We start from the raw sequence: 11,723 nt of genomic DNA, 5'->3' as shown, positions 1-11,723 counted from the left end.
GTTAGGAGAAAACTCCAAACAGTCACAGATAGAAGCTGCAGACAGGAGCGCTCACTCTGCAGGACGGATCCCTAACACAGGCCCACTGAGCAGAACCTCTGGTTCGGGTCATATCTACTGACTCACAGCAAGTGAAAAAAGGTAAGTCCCATTTGGACCAAACCTTTGGGTCTCACTGACTCTAACAGAAATAGGAGAACTTTCGGGTCTCCCTGACTCTAATAGAGCCAGGAGAACATACAGGTCTCACTGACTCTAATAGAACTAGGAGAACTTTCAGGTCTCACTGACTCTAACAGAGCCAGGATAATTTTCGGGTCTCCCTGACTCTAGCAGAACCAGGAGAACTTTCAAGTTCCACTGACTCTAATGGAGTCAGAAAGAACTTTCGAGTCTCAATTACTTTAATGGATTAAGGACAACATTCAGGTCTCACTGACTCTAACAGAACCAGAGGAACTTTTGGGTCTCACTGACTCTAACAGAACAAGGAGAACTTTCAGGTGTCACCGACTCTAATGGAGCTAGGAGACCTTCCGGGTCTCACTGACTCTAACAGAACCAGGAGACTTTTGGGTCTCACTGACTGTAATAGAGTCAGGAGAACATTCAGTTCTCACTGATGCTAACAGAGCCAGGATAATTTTCGGCTCTCAATGACTCCAGTGGAGCCAGGAGCATCTTTTGGTCTCCGTGACTCTGATGGAACCGGGGAGAACTTTTGGGTCTCACTGACACTGATGGAACCGGGAGAGCTGTTGTGTCTCACTGACTCTAACGGAGCTAGGAGAACTTCCAGGTCTCACTGACTCTAACAGAACAAGGAGAACCTTTGGGTCTCATTTACTCTTGTGGAACCAGAAGAACTTTTGGGTCTGACTGACTCTAATAGAGCCAGTAGAACATTCAGGTCTCACTGACTCTAACAGAACCAGAGGAACTTTCGGATCTCCCTGACTCTAATAGAACCAGGATAATTTTTGAGTCTCCCTGACTCTAGCAGAACTAGGAGAACTTTCTAGTCCCACTGACTCTAATGGAGTTGGGAGAACTTTCGAGTCTCACTGACACTGATGGAACTGGGAGAGCTGTTGGGTCTCACTGACTGGAACAAGAATAAACTTCTGGTCTTGCAGACTCTAACAGAACCAAGAGAACTTTCGGATCTCACTGACTCTAGCGGAAAGAGGAGAACCTTTGGTTGTAACTGAATCTCACAGCCGGGCCCCTAGTGGCCATTTTATTGAAATACCAAGATTTAATAAAGTCTGTCAGGGAGGCGGTGCCATTTAATGAGCCTATTGTGTGTCTGTAAATAACACAGAGGCCAAACAACATGGCCAGAAAGTTCCCAGAGCTGAGCGTTTACATCTATCAACAAGACCAGGCAACAGGAAAACACCATAGTTATCAGAGGGTTAACATCAGTTAACGCAAATAGATGTTTAGTTTTGTTCTGTGTTTTATCCATCTCTTCTTATCCCATTTCTTGTTGCTTTCCTCTCTTTGAGGTAAATAACACAGTCCTTCTTTTGTAGACAAGCCTTGATGTGCTTATCTGTTATCCATTTTTCATTTGTATCATGTACCAATGTGGTGGACACTGAAGGGGGGCTGAGACACACTTATTATTATAAGCGTTCTGATGGCATTTTAGCCAAAGGATTTTTATCAAAAACATAATTATAATAATAAGGAATAGTTTTATTAACGATACATGTAAACAGAGTTTTGTGGAGCCCGCCAGGAACTTGGGGCCCTAGGCAACAGCCTAGTATGGCATAATGGTAAATCCCCCCCCCTCCCTTTCTATGTCATGTTTTTAACTTTTGACACCATAACATGGACATGCTTATGGTGTATTGAGCATGTGGACAGAATTGTTCTTCTCACCATGAAGGACCACCCAGATGATCACACTGAGGTCAGAGATGCCCCCTTCTGCAGGAGATCTCCCTCATTCTTCAGTATCTAAACCAGCTCTTTAGAAACATCTGACTAATCTGACTTACAGCAACATTTCACTTTCTTTGGAATCAATGAAGTTTATATGAATCATAAAAAATGGAAAATAATCAGCATTTTTTTTCATTATTGAGCTAAAGTTTCCGTTAAATGTGTTAATTTATTGTTTTTTAGCTCAGATGTTTCATGAGAAACCAACCATTTCATTAGATTAATGAAGTTTTTCTGTTTGTTGTTTCACTTTGGAACATTATGTAATGGTTCGCCCCTCCTCTCTGATTGGCTGACAACCTGTCACTCCAACCTGAACCAGCCAATGGGAGCCCGCGGTCAGGGACGCAAACGAATACAAACTAGTGGCCGCCATGTTGGATCTCTGCGGCCCGGAGGGACGTCCGGGTTGTAAACAGTAAATGATTGTACCGCCTGCTGGGCCGCTGACTGGACCGGACCTCAGCAGACAGCCATGAGCCGCCCGTCCTCAGCCGGAGGAGGGGGGCTGGGGGCCGGTAAGGCAGGCGGGGGGAAGCACGGGGCCGCCGGTGTCCAGGCTACCGTCACCGGGTCAGGTTCGGTGGCTCCGTCCCCCGCCGGCTCCCTGCCCCCGTCCGCCGGGGTTCCCGGACCGGCCCCGGAGCTGACGGCTCTGTTCGAGTGCCCGGTGTGCTTCGACTACGTGCTGCCGCCCATCCTGCAGTGCCAGGCGGGTCACCTGGTCTGCAACCAGTGCCGCCAGAAGCTGAGCTGCTGCCCGACCTGCCGCGGCCCGCTGAGCCCCAGCATCCGGAACCTGGCCATGGAGAGGGTGGCCTCCACGCTGCCCTTCCCCTGCAAGGTAGGAACCAGAACCGGGACCGCGACCAGAACCGGTCCGCCACGGAAACACCGCTCACTTCGCACGCGACTTCCTCGTACATGCGCTCGTTTCAGGTGACGTCATGGGGATTCCGTCTGATCCAAAACAAAGCTGTAGTTTGGATCCGTCCGGTTCTGATCCAGAACTTGCACCTGTTCGTTGCTCAGGTGATGAAGATGATGTTCTCCTTCCTCGGAACATGATGCTATCAGGACTCATCTGGGTTTCTGGTTCTGGCGGGTCCCCAGGGGCCAGAACTCCAGCTCCCTGGGTCCTTCCTGTTTGGTTCTGACCCGAAGCTGCAGATGAAGTTATACTGGTCCAGTTTGACCCAATCAGCAGGTTCTGGTTCTGTTCCAGACTCCTTAAAGGTGAAATGGACTCAACTGAAAGCTGAGCCCAGAAGGTTCTGATCCAAACTGTTTGGGTTCAGAAGTATCACCAGAGAAGGAGAACCTGGGAGCAGCTCAGGGTTCTGGAAGCATCCGGGCCACGGTTCTGCTCCCAGCAGGAAGTGGATCAGACCTGAAGGCTCCACTGGGTCAGAATGTCTGATGATGGACCATATATTTCCTCATGTGGTTCTGTGAGTCTCATCTGGATCTTTTCCTGACCAGAACTTCCATCAGAACCAGGATTCACATATTTTATAAAACACCTGAACTGACAGTTGTTTTTTTTCTTTTTCATGTCTTAATGTTGGCAGTGGGCTTTCTGCTGCCCTGCAAGGCTTTAAACCTGGGTTTAATGGAGACTAAGTCATTCTAAAGCACATATCAATGAGCTCATTCTGAGCCTGGGTCCATATTTATTTCTGATGCTGTTCATGGTGGAGAATCCTGCTTCACAGCAGCAGGTTGAGCCAAACATCCTCTAAATGTTCAGGGTCATCTTTGAGCATCATTTCACTTTCTTTCACCAGTTCACCCAGCAGTCCACACTTTCTCTGCTCTCTTTTTCTCATCATCTTCTCCTTCTTTCCCATCGCCCGGCTTGCCACAGCTTTGCCTGCTGTTTCTAAAAGCAGCAGCAGCAGCAACCCAGACTGACAGCAGCTCATTGGCTAATTAGTGTCGCATGCAGCCTGGTGCTGGACGCTCTGGACCGCTTTACCATATTAACAGGAGAAGCGGCGCAAGTGAAGTTAGACACTGTCGTCAGACAAAATGCAGTAATTTATAAATGTTTTAAATCAGGTTTGGTGGGTCTCTGGATCCCGGTCTGAGACATCTAGAACAAATTGGACATTATCCCTCTCTGAAGCACGGTGGTGGTGGGCTGCTGATGGGGCTGGTTCTGCAGCAGCAGAGGATGTGGTCTCATCATGTCAGAGAGGACAAGACCTGAGTTCTGGTCCATTTACTGGGAGATTAGTACCTGGTGGGGATCTGATCTGGTTCTTCCTGTCCTGCTTGGAGGCTTTAGGAAAAGAAATTTCTTCTTCCAGAACCCAGTTCTCTTCTTTTCTGTGGCAGTTAGAACATCGCAGCTGCTGTTGGTTCTGTAATAATCAGCTGGTCGGCTCGTCGTTGCAGCTCTATCGAGTCTCCATGTTCTTCCCCACACCCTGCCTGCCTTTCCTGCTGGGCTGGCTCCGCCAGCATGGACCCGGTCCATCCAGCGCCGATCGGGACAGAAACGGTCCATAAACACAAAGATTATCAATGCCACTGATTGCTTGAAAGTCCTGAAAACTGAGAGCTAAACCAGTTACCCAGTATCCTCCCCGTTATCCAGCATCCGTCCCGTTATCCAGCATCCTCCCCGTTACCCAGCATCCTCCCCGTTACCCAGCATCCTCCCCGTTATCCAGCATCCTCCCCGTTACCCAGCATCCTCCCAGTTACCCAGCATCCTCCCCGTTACCCAGCATCCTCCCCGTTACCCAGCATCCTCCCCGTTACCCAGCATCCTCCCCGTTACCCAGCATCCTCCCCGTTATCCAGCATCCTCCCCGTTACCCAGCATCCTCCCAGTTACCCAGCATCCTCCCCGTTACCCAGCATCCTCCCCGTTATCCAGCATCCTCCCCGTTACCCAGCATCCTCCCAGTTACCCAGCATCCTCCCCGTTATCCAGCATCCTCCCCGTTACCCAGCATCCTCCCCGTTATCCATTATCCTCCCCGTTACCCATCATCCACCCCGTTACCCAGCATCCTCCCCGTTACCCATCATCCACCCCGTTACCCAGCATCCTCCCCGTTATCCAGCATCCTCCCCGTTACCCAGCATCCTCCCCGTTACCCAGCATCCTCCCCGTTACCCATCATCCACCCCGTTACCCAGCATCCTCCCCGTTACCCATCATCCACCCCGTTACCCAGCATCCTCCCCGTTACCCATCATCCTCCCCGTTACCCATCATCCACCCCGTTACCCAGCATCCTCCCCGTTACCCATCATCCACCCCGTTACCCAGCATCCTCCCCGTTACCCATCATCCTCCCCGTTACCCATCATCCACCCCGTTACCCAGCATCCTCCCCGTTACCCATCATCCACCCCGTTACCCAGCGTCCACCCCGTTACCCAGCGTCCTCCCCGTTACCCAGCGTCCGCGCCGTTACCCAGCGTCTGCCCCATTTCCCAGCGTCCGCCCCATTTCCAATTAGGTGCGGTTACCCAGCTGCCGCCCCTTTATCCAGCAGCCACTCCATTTCCCAGCCTCCCCCCCCCGTTTCCCAGCGTCCGCCGCGTTTCCCAGCGTCCGCCCCATTTCCCAGCGTCCGCTCCATTTCCCAGCAGCCACCCCTTTCCCAGCGTCCGCTCCATTTCCCAGCGTCCGCTCCATTTCCCAGCAGCCACCCCTTTCCCAGCGTCCGCAGCGTTTCCCAGCAGCCACCCCTTTCCCAGCGTCCACCCCGTTTCCTAGCCTCCGGCCCTTCAGCCAGTGTCCAGCCCGTTAACCAGCATCAGGCCAGTTCCCCAGCAGCCACCACATTAGCCAGCTATTAACCATTCGGCCTTTTAGCCTGACTGCCTTTGATCTCTGCTGCTTCCTGTTGATCTGATCTCCTCAGACACTCCTCAGGTGTCGGGTTCTTCTGCGGCTGAAACCTGACTCCTAACCTGCTCCTTGGTTTTCTGTCTGCTGCTTGCTGCTCAGAACCAACCAGAGATCCATTCTCTGACCTCATCTGTCTGTGTTTTAGAGCTGCTATCGGTTTTCTCTTTGATTGGGATGGCTGCTCCGTCAGGATGGAGGTTCTAAACCTCCTCACTGCATGTTTCCAGCTTCCAGATTCCTTCTATCTGATTCCTGGGTTCTTGCTGCCTTTATGTCGCTTTGGTTTGAAATGAAACCGGAGGAATCCTTCCTCTGTTTGCAAGGCTGTGGTTAGAAACCAGGAGAACCAGCAGCAGACTGGTCTGTTTACCGAGAGCCAGAAGCTCCTACTCAACTTCTCCTCTGGGCTTCATGACATCATCTCATCATAATCCTGCAGACGACATCAATGGACTGAATCTGCCAATCGGGGGTCCATCAGATTTTTACCTGGTTTGGATCTTCTGCTCTGGTTATTTAATAGTGCAGTATAGTCTAGTAGAACTTGGTGGATAAAATCAAAGCGTAAAGAGAAAAACAGTTTAAATTTTAGAAGAAACGACCAAACCTTCTTTTGATCTAGTTTGATATAGAGAAACTGCAGATTATTTATTCATGAAAAACAGTAAGAGACTTTATGAAGAGTGAAAGAGCTACAAATACCAGCAGGGATGCGGAACATTTGGAGAGTCTGAGCGGTGGTTCCACTGGTTCCAGTGATGGTTCTAAAGTCTGACCGATGCTGGGAGTTAGGATCTCTGATGGCGCTCCATAGTGAGCCTAGGGTGCTGCACTCTGTTGGCTAGCTCTTTAGCTAACAAACATCCTTATAGAAACTGACTGTCAATGTCTTCTAACCAGGTTTTGGACCTCAGTGGTCCTGATGATGTTCCTGGGTTGGCCAACAGAGGTCGCACCTTGACTTTAACCTTTCCTTGTTCTTGGTCTGTGTGACTTCCTGTCATCGGGTTGGTATAATCAGATTCTACATCTCTGTGTTAGTTGCTACCTACCGACCAATGGACCGACATTCATTGTTTGTTCTGTCTGCTTGTAGATCTATGATGAATTGTTTGCTGCTAGCCGTGCTAGCTATGTTGGGTATTTAAGTGTGTTAAAGTTAAAGAACACAGACCTGGAATGCTAGTCTCGGCCTAAAGAATCGGTTTAGGGTCCAGATCAGGTTCTGTCCCTGGCACAGCCAGGAGTGGGAGGTTCTACTGGCTCCTTCTATAGATCTAGTTTATCAGACTGGGCTCGTAGGGCTCAGAGACAACTGCTCATCATCATGAGGACCGCTGGACTTCTTCTACTGTGACTTCTTCACCAGCTTAACCCAGTTATCTTAATGGGGAACGATGGACCCTCAGATGGTCCAAATGCTCCTCAGCCACAGACCAACTAAACAGAACCGCATCTAGACCCGGTTCTGGTCCGTCAGGTCTTTTCTCTGATAGGTCTTTTCTATATTGGATCAGAGGCTTGACAGAAACCAAGTCAGAACCTGAAGAGCCACTAGACTCTATAGGTCCAGATGTTCTGAGGAGGTCTATTTCCTCAGAGAAACATCAGAAGATGCAGAGCAGAATGTCACCAGCTGGTAGAACCACCAGAACCAGGACATCTTCTCCAGAAGCTGAGTCAGCAGTTTTGGGTCACACATCTGGACCGTCCACATCCAGAACATGGATTGTGGTCAAACGGGTCGGACCTGCAGTCCTGACCCATTTTACTGCAGCAGAACCCGGAGAGAACCTGGAGACCCAAAGTTTTAAAAGTATTCCAAAAAAGTTGAAAAACAAACTACAGGACTTTGTTTCCAAGTTTGAAGACGTTTCTCTTCCCATCCAGGAAGCTTTTTCAATTCAAAATGTCAAACTTGAATAAGCTTCCTGATTGGGAAGTGAAACATCTTCAAATTTGGAAAAAAAAAAAAAAGTCCAGTCGTTAGTTTTTTTTTAACGTTTTTGGAATGACTATGACCTTGATGACTGAGAATCTTCACCAGTGTTATTTTAAGCGTCTGAAGGAGCAGCTGTTCTCAGCTGGAAGGCCTGAGGTTCTGCTGGGACAGAACCGGACCAGGACCTCCATCTTGGAGCCCACCTCCTGCTTCCAAAGTTTAGAATAGTTTTTCTGGTTCCTTTGCTTCTGCAGCTTTGCTGCCCCCTGCTGTTCATCATCTTTTATTCCTCAGCTGGTTTAATGATCAGGAGCGTTTCCATGGAAACGGTGCTCTTCATTAATGTGGAACTAAATTTTGGCAGAATAATGAGTGATAAAGCAGCTGCCTACTGCTCCTCAGGCTCCGCCTCCATGAGGGAGCAGAGCTTCATGTGGAGGTGGTTCTGGTCTGGAGGAGGAGGTGTTTTTGGGCCGGTCCAGGTTCTGGTTCTGTAACCGTGTTCTTTCCCCTGCAGTACTCCTCCGCCGGCTGCCTGCTGTCTCTGCACCACAGTGAGAAACCAGAGCATGAGGAGGTGTGCGAGTTCAGGCCCTACACCTGTCCCTGTCCGGGGGCCACCTGCAAGTGGGCCGGACCGCTGGAGGCCGTCATGCCCCACCTGATGCACGCTCACAAGTCAATTACCACGCTGCAGGTCAGAACCAACACACACACATGGATCAGAACCAACATATGATCCAGTCTGGAACTTGTTCTAACCTCTGGCTGCCTGCAGGGGGAGGACATCGTGTTCCTAGCGACGGACATCAACCTGCCTGGCGCCGTGGACTGGGTCATGATGCAGTCGTGCTTCAGCCATCACTTCATGCTGGTTCTGGAGAAGCAGGAGAAGTACGAGGGTCACCAGCAGTTCTTCGCCGTGGTGCTGCTCATCGGCACCAGGAAGCAGGCTGAGAACTTCGCCTACCGCCTGGAGCTGAACGGGAACCGGCGTCGCCTCACCTGGGAGGCCACACCCCGCTCCATCCACGACGGGGTGGCAGCCGCCATCGTCAACAGCGACTGCCTGGTGTTCGACACCTCCATCGCTCACCTGTTCGCCGACAACGGGAACCTGGGCATCAACGTCACCATCTCCATGTGCTGAGAGCGGTGGTGGAAGAGCTGGGCCCTGAGCAGGTCTGAGCCCAATCGGACCGTCTGGCTCGTGGCGGCGCTCGGGAGGAGGACTGTAACCTCTCTGAGGGGAGGAAGGGTTCTGCTGAGCAGAGCGGATTCTTTGCAGGACGGGTTCCTGTGGCGCTTCTTCACACTTCCTGGAAGCTTCACTGCGTCTTCAGAACTCTGTTCATCTGAGGAATCTGGGTGACCTGGACCTCCAGCAGATCTCTGACAGCCTCAGATGGATCTGCAGACACTAAAACTGCAACATAAGGGTCCATTATAACCCACGTGTCATGGTTCTGAACCGGTTTGTCTACTGATTTATATGCTGACTTGTCCAGAAAACGATGATGTTAAAGTTATCCAGCTCTCCTGTTGAAGAGGCCGTTGCTGGTTCTGATGGTCCTGTTGAATATCTGAATACTTTTCCTCCAGCTCTTCATTCTGAAACCCATTTGGGCTGAAGGAGACGGAACCGGTTCCGAAACGAGAAGTCAGGATGTCATAAGCTGACGTCAACGGTTCAGTCTGATGGCAAACCAGTCCAGCTGATAGAACCTTCTGAGATTTAGCTGTTTAAGAATGAAGAAAACATCTTTCCATGGACTTTAGTTTGGACACGTCACCAGAACCAGAACTTGTTCTCACATGTAACATTTTGATATAAAAAGGGCTGAACTTAATCTCAATAATCCGTTTCTCAAGGGTTTGGTTCTTTATAGGTGACAGAACCTTGTTGATCCAAACATCTGACTGGATTCAGTCACATTTCAATAACCTCCTGAACATCTCAACCAACCAACCTGAATCTCCAAGGCGATGGAGGCGCTTCAGAGCGACCTTCAGAGTCTGTGTTCCTCCATGTTTGCCATCAGGCTTCATGCTGAACTGAACCAGTTCCAGTCCCTCTATTGGCCAGCAGGGGGCGACTCCTCTGACCATGGTTATAAAATCAGCCAGCATTCAATCCCTAAACGAACTAATGCTTTCCATTTAAATTGGCTTAAAAAGAAAAACATCTGAAGCTCCTGAAAAGCTGCCAAAGTCCAAATGATAACCTTCAGGAACTCTGACCGAGGTGGAAGATCTCAGGACGTCTTCCACAACGAACATCTTAATTTTAGCAGAGCGGCTTAAAAGGAACAACAGAAGAAAAACTCAACATTTATGCAGAAACACAGTGACAGCGTTGGTCCGGTAGAGGGAACCTACACCACAGCATTAGTTCAGTCTGACTCAAGGGGAACCCACACCATGGCTTTGGTTCTGCCCAGATGAAAGGACCCCACACAGTGGCGTTGGTTCTGTCCAGGTGAGGGGACCCCACACAGTGGCGTTGGTTCTGTCCACTTGAGGGGAACTCATACAGTGGCATTGTTTCTGTCCAGGTGAGGGGACCCCACAGGGTGGCGTTGTTTCTGTCCAGGTGAGAGGACCCCAAACAGTGGCGTTGGTTCTGTCCAGTTGAGTGGAACCTACACAGTGGCGTTGGTTTGTTCCAGTTGAGGGATCATCTAGACTGAAGTGACTGATGATTCTCACATGAGGATGATTTCTGTGGCTGTGGAACCTGAACCACTGACTGTTGATCCGATGGATGATCTGATAGGAGAGCTTTAGCATCTGAACTGTTGCTCATCTAGGTCTATAAAACAACATCTGTGAAATAAAATGGTTCTGAGGGGTCTATCATGTTTACTAACAAACCCTCGGCTCAGTTTCTGGCTTCCAGGTAAATCCAGATAACCCTTTGCTTAATGGACAGGAAGGTTGCTGGTTCAGTTCCAGCAGCGTTTGCCCTTTTTTCTCATTAACTGCTGACTGATAGGAGGAATAATCTGTTCAGCCATAGGAGCCTTAATTTTCTACTGCCGACCTCTTTCTGTGCTGCTGAGTTTCACTAAGAGCAGGTGGAACGCGACCCTTACTGCTCAAATGAAATGATGGGACCTTTTTACAGGATAATAAAGCATTTCGGATAAAAGCACAAACTTTTGTTTTTCAGTTGTATTCGGGAAGATACCTCTGACCAAACCTCTCAGACCTCCTTCAGCTTCGATGAAACCTCACAACCAGAGCAGTGCTCACAGCTGCAGGGGAAACGGAGCCCAGCCGTAGCTCAGGACATTTTACAAAGGATTCAAATCAACAGAGATTTTAAACTTGCAGTTCTAAGTTCAGGCTTATAATATGTAAAGCTTTTATTAACATAAAGTTATGTGAAAAAAGAGAAAATGTCAAGATTTTCCCTTCCTTTTATAGCTTCCTCTTGAGGCTAGCATAGCATCATTAGCACGCCAACTTCCTGCTTTCAAATGGCTGTAAATCTTTGAAATGTTAAATGAAGTTTTTTACTTACATGCTGATAATAAAAGCAGTTAGTTGGAGAATTGCTTTGTCTGGTTTCCTTTTTTACATCGATGAGCAGTTTTTATGGTCGACAACTGCCTAGAATAAAAAGGCGGGAGAATCAGAAGGGGTCCAAAATTTCCTCAAGCCAATCAGAGCAGTCCTTTCCGGTTTTAGCTTTACCAGATTTAGTTTTTGTCTTGGATTTTTGAAGTCGATCCAATTAAAGAAACTGTTCCTATTTGGCTTTATGGTGGTTTACTAACTAATAAAATCAAGTATTTGATTAAACTGGTTTTAAATCTGGTTCATCCCTTAAACCAAAATCTTTAAGAAAGCATCTCATCGCCCGTTGGTAGTACGGGGTTGAAGTGAAGCCACCGGCTGCCATTTTGGCTGGTTACCGGTGACAATGTAAATAAACAATGCGTGCGC

General features: G+C 49.1%; 1 protein-coding gene across 1 annotated transcript; it reads left to right on the top strand.

Moving 5' to 3' along the window:
- The first annotated feature begins 2,300 nt into the window (after window positions 1–2,300).
- siah2l (seven in absentia homolog 2 (Drosophila)-like) lies at window positions 2,301–11,329 on the top strand. Its single transcript, XM_038300709.1, has 3 exons — window positions 2,301–2,800; window positions 8,290–8,469; window positions 8,551–11,329. Exons 1-3 carry the CDS (start codon window positions 2,432–2,434, stop codon window positions 8,920–8,922), a joined length of 921 nt encoding a protein of 306 aa, XP_038156637.1. The 5' UTR covers window positions 2,301–2,431; the 3' UTR covers window positions 8,923–11,329.
- The last annotated feature ends 394 nt before the right edge of the window (window positions 11,330–11,723 follow it).

This window comes from Cyprinodon tularosa, unplaced genomic scaffold (genome assembly GCF_016077235.1).
Source record: "Cyprinodon tularosa strain WSP-4 unplaced genomic scaffold, ASM1607723v1 ctg453, whole genome shotgun sequence".
NCBI lineage: Eukaryota > Metazoa > Chordata > Actinopteri > Cyprinodontiformes > Cyprinodontidae > Cyprinodon > Cyprinodon tularosa.
Note: the sequence above shows the minus strand (reverse complement) of the source record. Positions and strands in the feature narration are given on the sequence as shown.

Coding starts and splice junctions, on each gene's coding strand:
- siah2l (XM_038300709.1), top strand. CDS start 2,432: ATGAGCCGCCCGTCCTCAGCCGGAGGAGGGGGGCTGGGGGCCGGTAAG. Junction 2,801..8,289: donor CGCTGCCCTTCCCCTGCAAG/GTAGGAACCAGA, acceptor TTTCCCCTGCAG/TACTCCTCCGCCGGCTGCCT. Junction 8,470..8,550: donor AGTCAATTACCACGCTGCAG/GTCAGAACCAAC, acceptor GGCTGCCTGCAG/GGGGAGGACATCGTGTTCCT.